Source organism: Heptranchias perlo, chromosome 1, assembly GCF_035084215.1.
Source record: "Heptranchias perlo isolate sHepPer1 chromosome 1, sHepPer1.hap1, whole genome shotgun sequence".
Taxonomy (NCBI): Eukaryota; Metazoa; Chordata; class Chondrichthyes; order Hexanchiformes; family Hexanchidae; genus Heptranchias; species Heptranchias perlo.
Genome location: NC_090325.1, coordinates 73,543,907 through 73,564,943, shown reverse-complemented (window position 1 = coordinate 73,564,943; position 21,037 = coordinate 73,543,907). Strand labels below are relative to the sequence as shown.

The 21,037-nt window shown below is 44.2% G+C and overlaps 1 protein-coding gene across 1 annotated transcript in view; it reads right to left on the bottom strand.

Moving 5' to 3' along the window:
• The window catches only part of LOC137323287 (plasma kallikrein-like), an 87,913-nt gene extending 69,701 nt beyond the window's left edge, over positions 1-18,212 (bottom strand). Inside the window, exons 1-4 of the mRNA XM_067986780.1 lie at positions 18,127-18,212; positions 17,358-17,461; positions 5,165-5,324; positions 1,721-1,827 (exon numbers count right to left, since the gene is read on the bottom strand). Coding sequence (XP_067842881.1) covers positions 1,721-1,827; positions 5,165-5,324; positions 17,358-17,442 — 352 coding nt within the window. The 5' untranslated portion in view covers positions 17,443-17,461; positions 18,127-18,212. The remainder of the gene's footprint in view (positions 1-1,720; positions 1,828-5,164; positions 5,325-17,357; positions 17,462-18,126) is intronic.
• Positions 18,213-21,037: the final 2,825 nt, after the last annotated feature.

Genomic DNA, 21,037 nt, shown 5'->3' with positions numbered 1-21,037 from the left:
GCTTTTGAAGATGTATATATTATCAATGGGCAAAGTTATATTATTGATTGAATTGTCATCTCATAATGCTATTTCCCTTCACTGTCCCATAAATCTTATCTTCCTTATTTGAGATTGTGGACCCACTTCATTTAAGTCTCACACTGTACATTATAGTAAAATGTATGGGTTCTTTCATACTGGACAAGATAAGCATGCAGGTGTTTATCTTATCTTGGGGGCCCAGTTTTCGCATTCTAGTAGAGATGGTGAGTGCATGTGGTTCTGTGTTCAACCTCTGCTGCGCCTTTAAAATACATTTCACCCTTTTTCTTCCAATGTCTCCATGTACTGCTTGCCTCCCTCTCACCAGCTGCCTCCAAGGAAGCCCACAGGTTTCCCAGAGACTGGCCTTGGCTGCTGCGAGCAAGCCGGCCATGACACAATACAAAGGCATTCAGACGGATAGGCACCGTAAAATAATTGGCAACAGCAGTGTCCTTTAAAAGCCACTTGAGATTCGTTTGAGAAAGCAAGGTGCCAAAATTTGGACAAAAAATGAGGGACTACTAGAAGTTTTAAGCATTTAAGTATGTGGAAAATATGTCGAAATATGCATCATACAGGTGAACTAATATTCTCACTTTCACTCCCACCAGCAGCAACATCCACTTGCACAGCATCAACAACATTCATGTTGGTTAGCAATACAGACTTCAGAACAATGGATTCAAACCTCATGTGTGCTGTCAGTGACAACACAGAACTCATGCACTTAAAGAGGTTTGTTGCTTCAAAGTCATCCATCAGTGCCAGCGTCAGTTGCAGCTGCAATCGTGATCAATCTACAGTTCCAAAAAACAATTAGCAGTGGACTCTGCTTTTGGATGTTGATGCTTCACGAGGGGGGTAAAATTCAACGGGCAGTAGCAGATCCGCCGTCCGCCATACATCCCAAAGCAGCACAATTATATTAGAGGTGAAGTTCCGTAGGGTTCTCCTGCTCGGCCACCACAGGGGGAAGAACCATGGAAACCCCAGAAAAGAGTGTCAATGCTGTTTAAATTGTTTTTCCAGGGTCTCCGTGACTCTTCAGCCCAAGTAGCAGCAAACGAGCAGGAGAATGCCAGTGGAATTTCACCCCGTAAACTTTTGAAAATTAAGCTCGTTGATTCCAAATCACTTTTATCAAATTTCATGAATTGCCTACAATGTTACGTCAATATATGAGTGCACATATCAATAAATTATATATTTAATTGTTCAAAGTAATAGCTGATGCAACCTAATGATTTTTGCTAAACCAAATTGGTTACGTCAGTTCCAAAACTTTACAGAACATTTTTTTTTATCTCGTGGATACCCTCTCAAGATTTAATTTTATATATAAATCAAAGATAATATAAACAATTTTACAACACCAAGTTATAGTCCAACAAATTTATTTTAAATTCCACAAGCTTTCGGAGGCTTCCTCCTTCGTCAGGTGAACGGTGTTCACCTGAGGAAGGAGGAAGCCTCCAAAAGCTTGTGGAATTTAAAATAAATTTGTTGGACTATAACTTGGTGTTGTAAAATTGTTTACAATTGTCAACCCCAGTCCATCACCGGCATCTCCACATCAAAGATAATATAGCTCATTGAACGGTATTGCGCAATAACCGATAATCTGCATGGAAATAAGATTGAAACAAATAAAAACCATGAATTAACTGTGTTGATGTGTCAGCATTTTACTTACAACTTTGTGTCACGCACTGTTTCAGGGAATATCCTGAGACAACGTTCTGTAAATCTGATTTAACAGGTGGTTCTCCCGTCATGGTCGTCTTCAGATAACAATAAAATCTGAAAGATGAAATGACAAATAGTTCTGTTAGAATGTTGATAACTTGAAGTATTGAAGTTTTAAAATGTTAAAACTGGTCAATTAAATCTATGCTTTGGGAAAACAGTGAGATTGGTATTGTGGAAGGATGAGATCAAAAGGGCCTTCTTCATCCAAATCCATCTAATTCAATCCATTTGCTTTGATTCCTCGTGGTCAAATTGGAAGGGGAGAGGGTGGGATTTGATCATCAGTTACCTGGAGAATGTCGAATTCCTGTCAGAATGTGCTTCTACCAGGTGGAGTAACAGGTGTGCAGTGATGACGGTGAGATGCTTCTTTATTCATTTCCAATCAAAAAAGAAAGTGGCACAGGGAAGGTTAGTTGATGCACTAACCTGTGTTATCAGGATTTGCCCCAGGCTTGTTAAGTGCTGACATTTGAATTCGGAAGAAGCTGAACTCCAAATGTTAATCTTTACTGTTAGATTTGGCCTAATGACATATTGTTTACATAGACATTCCACTAGATACTCAAATTAAATCGGAAGATTCTCAAACATTCTTCTGGTGAAAGCTTTATTTCTAAAATAAATGTGATTTATTGCCAAAAATAGTAACTAGCAGGATTTAGCTTTCAACAACACTAGGACTATGATAACAATCAACTATTGAGGAAATATAAGAATTATAGTTCACTGGACCATTGTGAGGAACTGCTCCAATTTTAATCAGTGTTACATTTGGTCCATAGGCCTTAGTATAAACAAACTTGGATAGTCCTCCCTCAGCTGATGAATCAGTCCTCCTCCATGTTGAGCACCACTTGGAGGAAGCACTGAGGGTAGCAAGGGCACAAAATGTACTCTGGGTGGGGGACTTCAATGTCCATCCCCAAGAGTGGCTCGGTAGCACCACTACTGACCGAGCTGGCCGAGTCCTGAAGGACATAACTGCCAGACTGGGCCTGCGGCAGGTGGTGAGCGAACCAACACGAGGGAAAAACTTACTTGACCTCGTCCTCACCAATCTAGCTGTCGCAAATGCATCTGTCCATGACAGTATTGGTAGGAGTGATCACCTCGTGGAAATGAAGTCCCGTTTTCGCACTGAGGACACCATCCAACATGTTGTGTGGCACTACCACCGTGCTAAATCGGATAGATTCAGAACAGATCTAGCAGCTCAATACTGGGCATCCATGAGGCACTCTGGGCCATCAGCAGCAGCAGAATTGTATTCCAGCACAATCTGTAACCTCATGGCCCGGTATATTCCTCACTCGACCATTACCAACAAGCCAGGGGATCAACCCTGGTTCAATGAGGAGAGTAGAAGAGCATGCCAGGAGCAGCACCAGGCGCACCGAAAAATGAGGTGCCAACCTGGTGAAGCTACAACTCAGGCTAAACAGCGGAAGCAACATGCTATAGACAGAGCTAAGCGATTCAACAACCAACGGATCAGATCAAAGCTCTGCAGTCCTGCCACATCCAGTCGTGAATGGTGGTGGACAATTAAACAACTAACGGGAGGAGGAGGCTCTGCAAACATCCCCTTCCTCAATGATGGCGGAGTCCTGCACATGAGTGCAAAAGACAAGGCTGAATCGTTTGCAACCATCTTCAGCCAGAAGTGCCGAGTGGATGATCCATCTCGGCCTCCTCCCGATATCCCCACCATCACAGAAGCCAGTCTTCAGCCAATTCGATTCACTCCACGTGATATCAAGAAACAGCTGAGTGCACTGGATACAGCAAAGGCGATGGGCCTCGACAACATCCCAGCTGTAGTGCTGAAGCCTTGTGCTCCAGAACTAGCTGCACCTCTAGCCAAGCTGTTACAGTACAGCTACAACACTGGCATCTACCCGACAATGTGGAAAATTGCCCGGGTATGTCCTGTCCACAAAAAGCAGGACAAATCCAATCTGGCCAATTACTGCCCCATCAGTCTACTCCCAATCATCAGCGAAGTGATGGAATGTGTCGTCAACAGTGCTATCAAGCGGCACTTACTCACCAATAACCTGCTCACCGATGCTCAGTTTGGGTTCCGCCAGGACCACTCGGCTCCAGACCTCATTGCAGCCTTGGTCCAAACATGGACAAAAGAGCTGAATTCCAGAGGTGAGGTGAGAGTGACTGCCCTTGACATCAAGGCAGCATTTGACCGAGAGTGGCACCAAGGAGCCCTAGTAAAATTGAAGTCAATGGGAATCAGGGGGAAAACTTTCCAGTGGCTGGAGTCATACCTAGCACAAAGGAAGATGGTAGTGGTTGTTGGAGGCCAATCATCTCAGCCCCAGGACATTGCTGCAGGAGTTCCTCAAGGCAGTGTCCTAGGCCCAACCATCTTCAGCTGCTTCATCAATGACCTTGCCTCCATCATAAGGTCAGAAATGGGGATGTTCGCTGATGATTGCACAGCATTCAGTTCCATTCCCAACCCCTCAAATAATGAAGCAGTCCGAGCCCGCATGCAGCAAGACCTGGACAACATCCAGGCTTGGGCTCATAAGTGGCAAGTAACATTCGCGCCAGACAAGTGCCAGGCAATGACAATCTCCAACAAGAGAGAGTCTAACTACCTCCCCTTGACATTCAACGGCATTACCAGCACCGAATCCCCCACCATCAACATCCTGGGGGTCACCATTGACCAGAAACTTAACTGGACCAGCCATATAAATACTGTGGCTATGAGAGCAGGTCAGAGGCTGAGTATTCTGCGGCGATTGACTCACCTCCTGACACCCCAAAGCCTTTCCACTATCCACAAGGCACAAGTCAGGAGTGTGATGGAATACTCTCCACTTGCTTGGATGAATGCAGCTCCAACAACACTCAAGAAGCTCGACACCATCCAAGATAAAGCAGCCCACTTGATTGGCACCCCATCCACCACCCTAAACGTTCACTCCCTTCACCACCAGCGCACAGTGGCTGCAGTGTGTACCATCCACAGGATGCACTGCAGCAACTCGCCAAGGCTTCTTCGACAGCACCTCCCAAACCCACGACCTCTACCACCGAGAAGGACAAGAGTAGCAGGCACATGGGAACAACACCACCTGCACGTTCCCCTCCAAGTCACACATCATCCCGACTTGGAAATATATCACCGTTCCTTCATCGTCGCTGGGTCAAAATCCTGGAACTCCCTTCCTAACAGCAGTGTGGGAGGATCGTCACCACACGGACTGCAGCAGTTCAAGAAGGCGGCTCACCACCACCTTCTCAAGGGCAATTAGGGATGGGCAATAAATGCCGACCTCACCAGCGACGCCCACATCCCATGAACGAATAAAAAAAGATATTCCATTTAAACTTCTGACTGAAGTAGTTACAGATTTACCTTCGTTGATCAGCGTTCCAATCTCTTGTCAAAAAGGTGAAAAACTGACAACGTGTGTCATCGGTGCACACTTTTTGACAGTAGTTGGCGTCTGGTGCAAGGACTGAATCAATATCATTTCCAGGGAAATCTACGTTTGCAACCAGGTCACGTACACATCCTGCAACAAAATTAGATTAATTTCTTTGGTATAAAGAGCTGTTATATTCAATATCCCCCCATCTCCTTCCAGGACAAAAACAATGTCGAAAATAAAGTTCAACAAATGATAAAACAAATCAAAAACGAAAACAAACTGATATTGTTCAGCTCTTAATAGGATGAAACACACCCCAGAAAGTCCTTTGTAAAGATTGGGCTTCCCTTTCCCTTTGAATTGACAATCCAGTCACATACAGGAATGCTTAGAATATCCTTTATCACAAGAGTTTTCAGAATACCAATAATTTGATCAATTAGTAAACAAAAGTCAATGTTTTGAGTGAGTACTTTGTAACAATAGATTCTCCCACTGGGAATGAACTGGGCCTCCACACCAATATGAGAATTCACTTTGCTATACAGTGGTGTGACAATTTTAGTCATATTACAAGATATATCTTTTAAGGTCCATATCTATTATTATGAAATTGAAGGACAATAGCAAATTATGTAGAACAAGTCTGCAATACATCTCCAGCATTGATGCTCTTTCAGAAACTCCATTTCACCAGGCTACTTGGGATAAAATAATATTGGTGCAATACTTTCACTATAATTAGTCACATTGTCACATAAATACTGTGGCTACGAGAGCAGGTCAGAGGCTGGGTATTCTGCGGCGAGTGACTTACCTCCTGACTCCCCAAAGCCTTTCCACCATCCACAAGGCACAAGTCAGGGGTTTGATGGAATACTCTCCACTTGCCTGGATGAGTGCAGCTCCAACAACACTCAAGAAGCTCGACGCCATCCAGGACAAAGCAGCCCACTTGATTGACACCCTATCCACCACCCTAAACATTCACTCCCTTCACCACCGGCGCACAGTGGCTGCAGTGTGTACCATCCACAGGATACACTGCAGCAACTCGCCAAGGCTTCTTCGACAGCATTTCCCAAACCCATGGCCTCTACCACCTAGAAGGACAAGAGCAGCAGGCATCTGGGAACAACACCATCTGCACGTTCCCCTCCAAGTCACGCACCATCCCGACTTGGAAATATATCGCCGTTCCTTCATAGTCGCTGGGTCAAAATCCTGGAACTCCCTACCTAACAGTACTGTGGGAGAACCTTCACCACATGGACTGCAGCGGTTCAAGAAGGCGGCTCACCGCCACCTTTTCAAGGGCAATTAGGGATGGGCAATAAATGCTGGGCTTGCCAGCGATGCCGACATCCCATGAACGAATAAAAAAAAAACACCACTGGATGCTAGATTAGCATTCTGCCAAATTGTGTTCCATTCAGACTCTGTAAATTCTGTTTTTACATCTTCTTCCCATATTGTCTCTTGTACCAACCCAACCACTACTTTATTAAATATGTTGTATACTTTTGCTACATTCATAGGTGTATGTAACTCTTCTTTCATGAAGCTATCCAGCCCTACGTGATGACAGATACCTGACAACTAATAAAATCTTCAATACTTCCCTAATTTTTAAATATCTATCATTTTTAGGGCCAGTTAATTTTCTTTCATAGTATTGGTGAATGTCCTTATTACCCTCTCCTCCTACATGCATCTCCATAATTCCAGTGCCAACTCCCATCCATTTATTAAACCTGCAAGGTTTATAATCAACCTCAATATTGGCATTCACCCAAAGTAGAACTTCTGTGGATCAGAATAAATATATCCAACCAGCATACATACATCACCTGGTACCATTTCTGATATTATTAATGCCATTAATCAATTAGCATCTGGTGCTGCTAGTTCAGATAGAGTGGCATAAAAGCACAGAATTGCCAATCAATGAAGGTCACATGTAAATGCTTAACATGCTCATACCACATTCATGTGTGTGCTACTGTCACTTTTTCCGACATTACAACAGTGACTACATTTCAAAACTACTTCATTAGCTGTAAAGCGCTTTGGAACGTCCTGATGTCATGAAAGGCGCTATATAAATGCAAGTCTTTCTTTCTTTTGGGATTTCTATTTACTTGAAAAGAAACGTAGTGAAGGCAAGTGCAATAAATGTCCATTTTATTTCTAAGACTGCTAACCATACAGTTTTTGATTCGCTGCATAATCAAAATCAAATAGGTAGATTGTTTATGTAAAGCTTTGATTCAAGGAGTAGCACATTTGTGCATTAGCAACAAACATCTGAGAATCCTGGGTTTTAAGCTTACATCCTTAATTCTCACAGTCACTTCTTGGTGTCAGCTATGGCTCAATCAGACGGTCATGGGTTCAAGTCCCACTCCAGAGACTTGAGCACAAAATCTAGGCTGACAGTCCAGTGCAGTACCGAGGGAGTGCTGCATTGTTGGAGGTGCTGTCTTTCGGATGAGATGTTAAACCGAGGCCCTGTCTGCCCTCTCAGGTGGACATAAAAGATCCCATGGCATTATTTCAAAGAAGAGCAGAGCAGTTATCCCCGTTGTCCTGGTCAATATTTATCCCTCAGCCAACATCACTAAAAAGAACCCAGATTATCTGGTCATTATCACATCGCTGTTTGTGGGAGCTTACTGTGCGCAAATTGGCTGCCGTGTTTCCTACCTTACAACAGTGACGACACTTCAAAATGCATCATTGGCTATAAAGCACTTTGTGACGTCCTGCAGTCGTGAAAAGTGCTATATAAATGCAAGGCTTTCTTTTTTCTTTCTTATCTGGTCATTGGTAAAACATGGCAGTACTAGAATGGGATCTCAAAGTATTTTGAAAGGTGCTGCCAGGATCTGATAGCACTCAGGAGGTGGTGGGGGGGGGTGGATTCCAGGGTCCTTTGAACACTGGAGAAGAAGGCTCCAGGAACAGTGGGGCAGATCCAGGGATCTGGATCACGAGGAGAGGAATCCTGGGTTCTGTGGACATTGGAGAGGGAAATATCATGGTCTTGCAAAAATGGGGGATGAGGGGCGGTTCTGTAATCAGAGAAAACAGTGTTTGCAGTCTAGGGGTTCGTGATCATCGAGAGGGTGTTCAAGGATCTGGAGGGGGGATTTTGGAGCATTTAGTTGGCAGTGTAGCTTAGCAGAATTCTAGGCTGCTCACATCTCACAGTACTGTGGAGAGGGCGGTCTAACCGCTTTGTGGATGAGGGGTGCTTAGGACTCAACTGCTCTTGGTCCCTTTCAAACCATCAGGTCACAATCTTCCCCTACCACCTTTCCTATTGCCATCCAGCTTCTGCCTTCATGCTCCTGCCTTAAACATGAATATTCTTCTTATTATTTTTTTAATATAAATTAATGGGATGTGGGTGTCTCTGGCAAGGCCGGCATTTATTGCCCATCCCTAATTGCCCTTGAGAAGGTGAAGATGAGCCGCCTTCTTGAACTGCTGCAGTCCATGTGGTGAAGGTTCACCCACAGTGATGTTAGGAAGGGAGTTCCAAGATTTTGACCCAGCGACGATGAAGGAATGGCAATATATTTCCAAGTCGGGATGGTCTGTGATTTGAAGGGGAACGCGCAGGTGGTGATATTCCCATGCGCCTGCTGCTCTTGTCCTTCTAGGTGGTAGTGGTCCTGGGTTTGGGAGGTGCTGTCAAAGAAGCCTTGGCGAGTTGCTGCAGTGCATCTTGTAGATGGTACACACTGCAGCCACAGTGCGCCGGTGGTGATGGGAGTGAATGTTTAAGGTGGTGAATGGGGTGCCAATCAAGCGGGCTGCTTTGTCCTGGATGGTGTCGAGCTTCTTGAGAGTTGTTGGAGCTGCACTCATCCAGGCAAGTGGAAAGTATTCCATCACACTCCTGACTTGTGCCTTGTAGATGGTGGAAAGGCTTTGGGGAGTCAGGAGGTGAGTCACTCACCACAGAATACCCAGCCTCTGACGTACTCTTGTAACCACAGTATTTATATGGCTGGTCCAGTTAAGTTTCTAGTTAATGGCGAGCCCCAGGATGTTGATGGTGGGGGCTTCAGCAATAGTAATGCCATTGAATGTCATGGGGAGGTGGTTAAATTCTCTCTTGTTGGAGATGGTGATTGCCTGCCGCTTGTGTGGCACGAATGTTACTTGCCACTTATCAGCCCAAGCCTGGATGTAGTTCAGGTCTCGCTGCATGTGGACATGGACTGCTTCATTATCTGAGGAGTTGCGAATAGAGCTGAACACTGTGTAATCATCAGCAAGCATCCCCACTTCTAATCTTATGATGGAGAGCAGGTCATTGATGAAGCAGCTGAAGATGGTTGGGCCTAGGACACTGCCCTGAGGAACTCCTGTAGCGATGTCATGGGGCTGAGATGATTGGCCTCCAACAACCACTACCATCTTCCTTTGCGCTAGGTATGACTCCAACTAATGGAGAGTCTTCCCCCTAATTCCCATTAACTTCAATTTTACTAGGACTCTTTGATGCCACACTCGATCAAATGCTGCCTTGATGTCAAGGGCCGTCACTCTCACCTCACAACCGGAATTCAGCTCTTTTGTCCATGTTTGGACCAAGGATGTAATGAGGTCTGGAGCCGAGTGGTCCTGGCGGAACCCAAACTGAGCATCGGTGAGCAGGTTATTGGTGAGCAAGTGCCGTTTGATAGCACTGTTGACGACACCTTCCATCATTTTGCTGGTGATTGAGAGTAGACTGATGGGGCGGTAATTGGCCGGATTGGATTTGTCCTGCTTTTTGTGGACAGGACATACCCTTGTAATTTTCCACTTTTCGGGTAAATGCCAATCTTATAACTGTACTGGAACAGCTTGGCTAGAGGCACGGCTGGTTTTGGAGCACAAGTCTTTAGCACTACAGCCGGGATGTTTTTGGGGCCCATACCCTTTGCTGTATCCAGTGCACTCAGCCGTTTCTTGATATCATGTGGAGTGAATCGAATTGGCTGAAGACTGGCTTCTGTGATGGTGGGGATATTGGGAGGAGGCCGAGATGGATCACCAACTCGGCACTTCTGGCTGAAGGTGGTTGCAAACACTTCAGCCTTGTCTGGATGGGGATGTTCACGGAGCCTCCTCCTCCCGTTAGTTGTTTAATTGTCCACCACCATTCTCGATTGGATGTGGCAGGACTGCAGAGCTTTGATCTGATCTGTTGGTTGTGGGATTGCTTAGCTCTATCAATAGCATGTTGCTTCCGCTGTTTTGCACGCATGTAGTCCTGTGTTGTAGCTTCACCAGGTTGGCACATCATTTTTGTCTCCACAAGGACTGTGCAGTGGTCACTCCTACCAATACTGTCACGGACAGATGCATCTGTGACAGGTAGATGGGTGAGGACGAGGTTAAGTAGATTTATCCCTTGTGTTGGTTCTCTCACCACTTGCCGCAGGCCAAGTCTGGCAGCTATGTCCGTTAGGACTCGACCAGCTTAGTCAGTAGTGGTGCTACCGAGCAACTTTTGGTGATGGACATTGAAGTCCCCCACTCAGAGTACATTCTGTTCCCTTTCTACCCTCAGTGCTTCCTCCAAGTGGTACTCAACATGGAGGAGGACTGATTCATCAGCTGAGGGAGGACGGTAGGTGGTAATCAACAGGAGGTTTCCTTGCCCTGGTGTTAGAAAATTTAGTGCACAATAAGTGAGTTTACCAACTTATACACCCTTTAATAAACATGAATTTCTATAAATGAACAAAAATCTCATAAAATACCCAGAAGTTCATTGTTTATGCAGTTTTTAGATTTAAAAAATTCCTGAAGATTCAAGAATGTTTCAGAAGAGAGAGATTTTTAACTCAAAAAAATGACAAAAAAAAATTAATCTTCTCCAGACAATTTGTCTTCTTCTCTAACCATCATCTACTATAACAGGTGTTGCTGCTCATACATGCAGCCTCTCGCAGGTGTTGCTGGTCTATGAGGACTTCATTACAGAATAACGGAGTTGATAATACAATTATAAAAATTCTTCATTTACCTGAAATAATTTCAGAGTTCAAACTTCAGTTTCTTTCAAAGCTTTTTTGAAAAAGCAAAGGAACTCTACTCCTTACAGGAAGAAGGGTACACCCTTCAACCTGTCAACAGATTGCATGCTGGGAAACATCTTCCAACCACACATGCTCAAAAAGCACAGATGTGGTTGAAAGCTCTCTCACACCTGTTGTGAGGTTAAAAATAAATATCCACTCGAAGCCTCGGCTCCTAAGACAGGCTGAGGCCTTAAAAGTAAAAACTTTAATGAAGGTATTAAAAGATACAAAAGACAATTCAGTCAATAAATTTATTCATGTTATTGAAGACAGTCTTCAGCCAATTTGATTCACTCCACGTGATATCAAGAAACGGCTGAGTGCACTGGATACAGCAAAGGCTATGGGCCCCAACAACAACCCAGCTGTAGTGCTGAAGACTTGTGCTCCAGAATTAGCAGCGCCTCTCGTCAAGCTGTTCCAGTACAGCTACAACACTGGCATCTACACGACAATGTAGAAAGTTGCCCAGGAATATCCTGTCAAAAAAAGCAGGACAAATCAAATCCGGCCAATTACCATCTCATCAGTCTATTCTCAATCATCAGCAAAGTGATGGAAGGTGTCGTCGACAGTGCTATCAAGCGGCACTTACTCACCAATAACCTGCTCACCGATGCTCAGTTTGGGTTCCGCCAGAACCACTCGGCTCCAGACCTCATTACAGCCTTGATCCAAACATGGACAAAAGAGCTGAATTCCAGAGGTGAGGTGAGAGTGACTGCCCTTGACACCAAGGCAGCATTTGACCTAAGTGTGGCACCAAGGAGCCCTAGTAAAATTGAAGTCAATGGGAATCAGGGGGAAAACTCTCCATTTGCTGGAGTCATACCTAGCACAAAGGAAGATGGTAGTGGTTGTAGAAGGCCAATCATCTCAGCCCCAGGGCATTGCTGCAGGAGTTCCTCAGGGCAGTATCCTTGGCCCAACCATCTTCAGCTGCTTCACCAATGACCTTCCCTCCATCGTAAGGTCAGAAACGGGAATGTTTGCTGATGATTGCTCAGTGTTCAGTTCCATTCGCAACCCCTCAGATAATGAAGCAGTCCATGCCCGCATGCAGCAAGACCTAGAGAACATCCAGGCTTGGGCTGATAAGTGGCAAGTAACATTCGCGCCAGACAAGTGCCAAGCAATGACCAACTCCAACAAAAGAGAATCTAACCACCTCCCCTTGACATTCAACAGCATTACCATCACTGAATCCCCTACCATCAACATCCTGGGGGTCACCATTGACCAGAAACTTAACTGGACCAGCCACATAAATACTGTGGCTACAAGAGCAGGTCAGAGGCTGGGTATTCTGCGGCGAGTGACCCACCTCCTGACTCCCCAAAGCCTTTCCACCATCGACAAGGCACAAGTCAGGAGTGTGATGGAATACTCTCTACTTGCCTGGATGAGTGCAGCTCCAACAACACTCAAGAAGCTCGACACCGTCCAGGACAAAGCAGCCCGCTTGATTGGCACCCCATCCACCACTCTAAACATTCACTCCCTTCTCCACCAGCGCACCGTGGCTGCAGTGTGTACCATCTACAAGATGCACTGCAGCAAATCGCCAAGGCTTCTTCAACAGCACCTCCTAAACCCTAAACCCGCGACCTCTACCACCTAGAAGGCCAAGGGCAGCAGGCACATGGGAACAACACCATCTGCACGTTCCCCTCCAAGTCACACACCATCCCGACATGGAAAAACATCGCCATTCCTTCGTCGTCACTGGGTCAAAATCCTGGAACTCCCTACCTAACAGCACGGACTGCAGCGGTTCAAAAAGACGGCTCACCACCACCTTCTCAAGGGCAATTAAGGATGGGCAATAAATGCTTGCCAGCGACGCCCACATCACATAAACAAATAAATATTGTGAAATATGTAATCTTTTCAATTTTTTATTTTGTTTAAAATATTATTATGGATTTTGGAACTTTCACTCACTTAGAAAGAAATGGACAAATATTTGATAGGTTCATCAGCAAAGCATTACAAGCAACTGTTTACATTGGGGGATTCATTTATAAACATTTACAAAGGGACTTACGTCATAGACAGCTTTCCTCATAACAGCAGCGCAAAGGAGCACCAAATCAGCTCCTGCCAGAAGCCTTCATCTTTGTAGAACCAGGCTGCCAAGGGGCCCATGATAAAGAGTCAGCATGACCATGCATCCATCCCAGGACTTGAGGCCTTGTGAGAGAACAGCCACATCCATCCCAAGAGGCTCATAATGTTTTTCAGCAGCCATCCATATCTCAGACCCCAGGGCCTCAGGTGACACATAGAAGAAGTGTTAGAATAGCACAGACCAAAGCTTGCATGGTCGCAAGGACTGTGCACAACCATAGAACCAACTGCTGCTCAGACCTACTGCTGCTGCATTGCCTTAGTTTCACCGGAAGTGTAGTGGAAGCCCCAGTTACAGGCATAAACAGGGCTTCCGCCACATCTCCGGTGAAGTTATGGTGATGCAGCGGTAGAACATCCGAAGAAATTCAGGGCCGTTAGTTTCTATAAATAGTTGCAATAAATCACTAAAATATATGATGTAAGGACTGCTTGGTGTTTGGTTCTCTTATATGACAATGGGAATAGATAATATGCTGATGATGAGGCTCAGGATTAGGATGTAATGGCTAGCTATAATTAGCTATGGCCATGGAGAGTTTGTTGAGAGGAGAGAGTTCTTTGATGGGCTAAGACTTCCATATGAGAGTGCTCTTTATATCTGTGAATGAGTGCCAAATGAGTTTCTCTCGCAGCTGTTGCCACTGTAGCTGCTTCCTGTTCTTCATGGTCTCGGTCTACAGAATCAGCAGTGTCAAGCATCTTCTGGGACATCTACTATCAGTCCTTTCCAAACTAACACCCCCTCCTAACCTAGGAATTTCAGGGTCTATGTTTCCACCATTTCTAGCCCTTGAGTTCTTTCTGCTCAAACTATTTTTTAAATAAATTGAAATCGACAACACATGTTTAATCTGAATTACAAATTCAAACACTTGATTTGTCTTTAGACATAATCCTAATTTTAAGGATTATTAAAATGTTCTTTTTGCATCGTTTCTAGCTGATTTTCATTAAATGAATTGAATTACAAAACAAATATTTCGGCCACTTTCGATTACAGCGCTGCCACTGATGGCAGCCTGATGTTGGCAGCATTGCTGTAACTTCATAAGACAGTGCTACTGTCTCTGAAAGAGACAAGAGTTCTTTGAAGAGATGGTTTTCCCAGCAGCAGTGCCAATTATAAATGTTGGTGCCATGAGTGCTGGCTATTATCTTTTCTGTGCTTTCAGTCTTCTGGTCTGAGGACTTTCCTCTTATACTGACCTTGCTCTCCAAGTGAGAAAGACAACTTTATAGCAGAAGTGCTTAAGTATTTGTTGATAAATCACTCAGCATCAGTAAACAGTAATAGGCCGAATATTACGTAAGCAACAATTCCGGTTATCCTCAATCTGTGTTATTTTAATCATTATTAATGAAAAGTCAATTGAACCAACTAGCCCAGCAAATCAAAGCAAGATTAATATTAGCACACATTAAATTTAAGCAACCTTGAACACCTTTCTTTCATAAGTTAATTGAAATATATTGTCACACAACTAAGACTGGTTTATATTTCATAATTTTATAAAATATATATGTAGGTTATAGGTTCAGCAGTTATTATCGGTAGATTTCCTCTGTGCTTTTGTTTAGTGAAATCATATACCCATATAAAGAATGCATTAACAGTTATAATGTGGAGATGCCGGTGATGGACTGGGGTTGACAATTGTAAACAATTTTACAACACCAAGTTATAGTCCAGCAATTTTATTTTAAATTCACAAGCTTTCGGAGATTTTCTCCTTCCTCAGGCAAATGTTTCAAGATCTTGAAACATTTGCCTGAGGAAGGAGAAAATCTCCGAAAGCTTGTGAATTTAAAATAAAATTGCTGGACTATAACTTGGTGTTGTAAAATTGTTTACAATTAACAGTTATAGTGGAAGGGGGAGATGCAGTGGATGTAGTGTATGTACTTGGACATTCAAAAAGCCTTTGACACCACGCTGTCTAGCCCAATGTACAATCATTGATATACACAGTGAAGAGAAGCGATCCCAGAACAGAGCCCTGTGAGACACTGATACCAACTTCCAACCATTCTAAGAAACTGCCCTTAACTTCTACCCTTCTGACCAGTTTTAATCTAATTTGAGATGTCAGTTTATTGCCTCATTCCCATTTTTCCCAGCCTACCCCTAATTCCATCACCCTTAATCTTCTCCAATAGTCTCCTATGTTGACAGTAATAGGCCGAATATTACGTAAGCAACAATTCTGGTTATCCTCAATCTGTGTTATTTTAATCATGAACATGAACATAGGAGACTATTGGAGAAGAGTGTCGCAGTGTCTGCATGGCGAGACCATGCAGACACTGCGACAACGGATAAATGGACACCGCGCAACAATCGCCAGACAGGAGGGTTCCCTCCTAGTCGGGGAACACTTCAGCAGTCAGGGACATTCAGCCACCGATCTTCGGGTAAGCATTCTCCAAGGCGGCCTTCGAGACACACGACAACGCAAAATCGTCGAGCAGAAATTGATAGCCAAGTTCCGCACCCATGAGGACGGCCTCAACCGGGATCTTGGGTTCATGTCATGCTACACGTTACCCCACTAGCGAACAAAAGCTATCTGTTTTTAATATAATGGGTCATTTGCTGGCTTTCTCTGCCTTCCGGATGTTTCTGCCTCTCTCTCTCTGTTTTTTTTCCTGTTTGTTTTTTTGTTGAATGTGTATTCGGGGGTTCTGCAGGTGACACCTCTCTGTCTGAACACGGTGATTGCCTTGGCAACGGGCAGTTGCAGGGGCAGTCTGTAAACACCATGTATTGTTCTGTGATGTATAAATGCGTAGGCTTCAAGGAGCTCCTGAACATTTACCTGAGGAAGGAGGAAACCTCCGAAAGCTTGTAGATTTCAAATAAAAATCGTTGGACTATAACTTGGTGTTGTAAAATTGTTTACAATTCAGTGTTCTGTTCTGGGATCGCTTCTCTTCACTGTGTATATCAATGATTGTACATTGGGCTAGACAGCGTGGTGTCCAAATTTGCAGACAATACTAAAATAGTAAATAATTCTGAGGACCAAACGACACTGCAAGGAGATATTAATAAGATGGTGGAATGGGCAAAAAAGTGCCACTTCAAGGTGAATAAATGTGAGGTGGTTAAAAAGAAAACTACTAGTTATGCTTTGAATGGGAAAGGTTGGGTGATGTGGAAGAGCAGAGGGATTCAGGGGTTCCAGTTCGCAAGACATTGAAAACTGCACTTCAAGTGGATAAGGCGGTGAAAAGTTAATGGAATACTGGGTTTTATGCAAAGAGACACAACGGTAGATTTTAACTATCAGGAGGCCAGCCTCTTCAATGTCAGGTTTTACTGAGAGGAGCATCCACGGCGTATACTCCACCCAGTAGACTGCTAAAATTGCATCATAGGATGTACATCATAGTACCCTAATTTAACATAGATTAATGAGGCTTCTGCCTGATTCAGGGGACCGCCTGGGCAGCCCAGCAAAAAGGCCTGGGAAAAATGGGAACAAGGCAATATGTTGACCATCTCAATGTTAACTCCACTACTGCTCCCTTTCAGCCAGACGGAGGGAGTTAAAATCTCCCCTATATAATATAAAAGTCGAGATGTAATGGAGATTGAAGCAGAGACCATATTAACATTTAAGAATAGGTTAGATAGGAGGTTAAAGGAAAGGGAAATAAAGACATGTGGGAACAGGGTAGGCATATGGGATTAGGACTGCTGCTTGTGTGGAGGATAAACACCAGCATGGACTAGTTGGGCAGAATGACCTGTTTCCATGTTGTGATTCTCTATGTAATTCCAATTTCACTACACATAGTACACAGGGGAAATCTTCACCCAAAGTCTTTGTGGGGACTAAATTGCATGAATAATTGTTCTGTCTTCTAAAATGATCAAAGTTTAATTCATCAACTCTTCTGTAATACATGTTGAAACTTGATGTACAACAAAAAAATGGAGAGAAGAAAGCCTTACCTTCATTATTTTGTGAAAGAAATTCAGGTAAACTCCCCATGAAATAAACCAAATATAGAAGTTTCTTCATCCTCCAGCTGCTCATTAATCCTTTTGTTCAATTGCTATGACAATAAATACATGTTTTTGTTAGTTGCCGGATTTGTAAGCAATACGAGATCAAGATTTCATTATTCATTATGTAATATTATCCAAATATATCTCAATGTTATTTTGTTTGGAAACATCATCAAATCCATTCTAAATTGGGTATTCATTCTATACTAACGAAGCGTCATGTTAAATTTAGTCTGAAACAAAACACGTTCCAATCAAATCATTTGTTATCTGGCTTAGTACAAGGTGATTGAAAAATATTATGGAACAGACATACACAGAAGCACAAAACCTTGTATACATTGGGTAGTGCATTTCTTAATGGTGGAAGTAGCACAAAATACATCTCTTAAAAAACGAAGTCAGGCAAATTTACTTTTGAACCAACATAAAAGATCGCGGAAACTCGAGCGTAAATGTTTATGGGCATAACTTACTTAGGATTTAAATTCCGCGATCTTTTGCGCTATTTCAGTTGATTCTGTTGATATCTGGGCGGAAAACATTCCAGGCCAAGCTACCTTTGGGGCAGGACTGCATTAAATTAGCAACATGTTACATTTATTATAAAGTCTTTTAGAATCTTTCAGAATAAGATTTTTGAAGATTTCTGCAAATACTGCATTATTAATTCCGTACTATACTATTATGTCATTACGAAAAACATAATTACCTGATTTTGTCTCAAGCCAGATCTTTATCAGATTTCATTAGGGGATTCTTTATCTCCAGCAATGTTTCCAGAGTGCACTTACACAGTGATATCCTTTGCAATCTGGCAAATAGAACCTTATTGCAAAACATGTATATTTGACCAAGCAAGGGAGTGAGTTGCATGAAACATTATTAAACTTTAACTAGTGTTTATGATGAAATACTGACATTTATCAAAGGCCTGAATGCTTGGAACTGACTTCACTTCACAGATACCTGAAAATATGAAGATTTTAAGTGCAGATGGATTAAATAAGAGTTACTTCATCTCTGTTTGGGTGGTGATGGATCATTCAAATTGGCCGCAACATCCAGTGATCCTGCTTGAAAGTGCGTTTTTTTGGATGTTGAGTGAGGACAGGAGCAGGCGTGACTGTGGTGCCCCCCACAATTGAATAGTTGGGTCCCACTCACTGTCACTAGTTCAGGTTCAGGTTCACTAGATTGATTCCTGTGATGAGAGAGTTGTCGTATGGGAAGAAATTGAGTAGAATGGACTTATGCTTTCTGGAGTTTAGAAGAATGAGAGGTGATCTCATTGAAACATACAAGATTCTGAGTGGGCTTGACAGGGTAGATGCTGAGAGGATGTTTCCCATGGCTGGAGAGTCTAAAACTAGGGGGCAAAGTCTCAGGATAAGGGGTCGGCCATTTAAGACTGAGATGAGGGGGAATTTCTTCACTCAGAGGATTGTGAATCTTTGGAATTCTCTACCCCAGAGGGCTGTGATGCTGAGTCGTTGAGTATATTCAAGGCTGAGATAGATAGATTTTTGGACTCTAGGAGAATCAAGGGATATGGGGATCAGGCAGGAAAGTGGAGTTGAGTTCAAAGATCAGCCATGATCTGATGGCGGAGCAGGCACGAGGGGCCGGATGGCCTACTCCTGCTCCTATTTCTTATGTTCTTATCTTCTAGTCTACACTCAGACATGAATAATGGCCATTTGGACAAAGTATGGATGACAGGCAATTATGGCAAAATCCTATTCCACCATGAGCTAATGCCTTCACAGGAGGTGGGGAGGATATTCAGGGCAAAAATATAAAATTAAACAAAGCATGCATAGGTGCAAACCAAATAATAATTAAAAGCTCAGGCAATTATATCATACACAAAGGCTGACCATAATCTTTTAAGCCGAAAATTTGACTGATTTGTCCCCTTCCTTCACTCAAACTTGACTGACTGGAACAGGCTGAGCTGCAACTGGAAGTTAGTCAACTTAGAATCAGAGAATCTTACAACACACAAGGAGAACTATCGGCCCATCGAGCTTGTGCCAGCGCTTTGAAAGAGCTATCTAATTAGTCCCACTCCCCCACTCTTTCCCCAAAGCCCCGCAAATTTTCCTTTTCATATATCAAATTTCCCTTTAAAAGTTACCACTGAATCTGCTTCCACCACCCTCTCAGGCAGTGTATTCCAAATCGTAACAATTTGCTGCGTAAACAAAATTCTCATCATCTCACCGGTGGTTCTTTTGCCAATTATCTTAAATCTGTGTCCTCTGATTACTGACCCTCCTGCCAGTGGAAACAGTTTCTCCTTATTTACCCTATCAAGACCCCTCATAATTTTGAACACCTCTATAAAATCTCCCCTTAACCTTCTCTGCTCAAAGGAGAAAAATCCCAAATTCTCCAGTCTCTCCACATAACTGAAGTCCCTCATCCCTGAAATCGTTCTGGTAAATCTGCTCTACACCCTCTCCAAGGCCTTGACATCTTTCCTAAAGTGTGGTTCCTGGAATTGGACACAATACTCCAGCTGAGGTCAACCAGTGTTTGATCAATGTTTAGCTAACTTCCTTGCTTTTGTACTCTATGGGGGTGATTTTAAAACGGAGCCGGGGAGGGGGCGGGGGGGTCAAATTGAGGTCGGGAAACCCATTAGTACGGGTTCCCCGGACTTCCTTACGATCTTGACATAAGGACGGCTTTTTTTTTTGTCGGTTTTCCGTCCGATTGACCGGCTGATTGACAAGCTGGTCACAGTCGGACGGGAGACCAGCCAGGGAGGGGACGTCTTCAGGTAAGTCTGCAGGTAGGTCTTTGTTTGTATGGATGGATGGGCAGGGGGCACGGGGAGGCATGGGTGCACACATGGCACATGGGTGGGCAAGGGGCATGGGTGGGCACAGGGCATGGATGGACATCGGTTGGCATAGGTGGGCACGGGTGGACAAGGGTGGGCAAGTCATGGGGGATGGGACCGGGGGGTCAGTCATGGGGGGTTGTACCGTGGGGGCCCGCAATCGTTGAGGGGGAGGGACAGGGTAGGAGGATCGGGGTCGGGGTGGAAGGGTCAGAGTGGGGGGAGGATCGGGGTTGGGGGATCGGGGTCAGGGGTCGGAGGGTGAGGATCTGGGTCGGGCAGCTGGGTTGGGGGGTCTGCATCAGGGGTCGGGGGTCCGCGATCGGGGTAGGTCCGCGATCAGGGGTCGGGGGTCCACAATTGTTGGGGGGGGGTCAGTGCTGGTAGGCTTGTTGGGCTTGAGGAAAGTACTCCTGCTTCTCTGGGCCCACAAGCTGTGCCTTTCTAGGCACCTATCTGTTAGTCTCGAGCCTTCTCACCTCCTTTCACGAGGTGTAAAACAGAAGGCCTGGGAATCCTGGCCCCCACCCCGGGTCGAAATCAGGAATTGGTGAAAAATGGAGGAGTGAAGCCTCCTTGAAAGGTTTTAAGGCCTGACCCGCCTCCTGGGAGCAGGTTGGTTGCCCACCCCTCGTCCCACCCCGGTGAAAACTGGAAATGGACGGGTTGGAGGCGAGTCTGAAATGGTGGCAATTTTCAATGCCCTCCCGCCCCAACCCACCCGTTTTTTAATTTGAAAATTGAGCCCCATGTCTCTATTCATAAAGCCAAG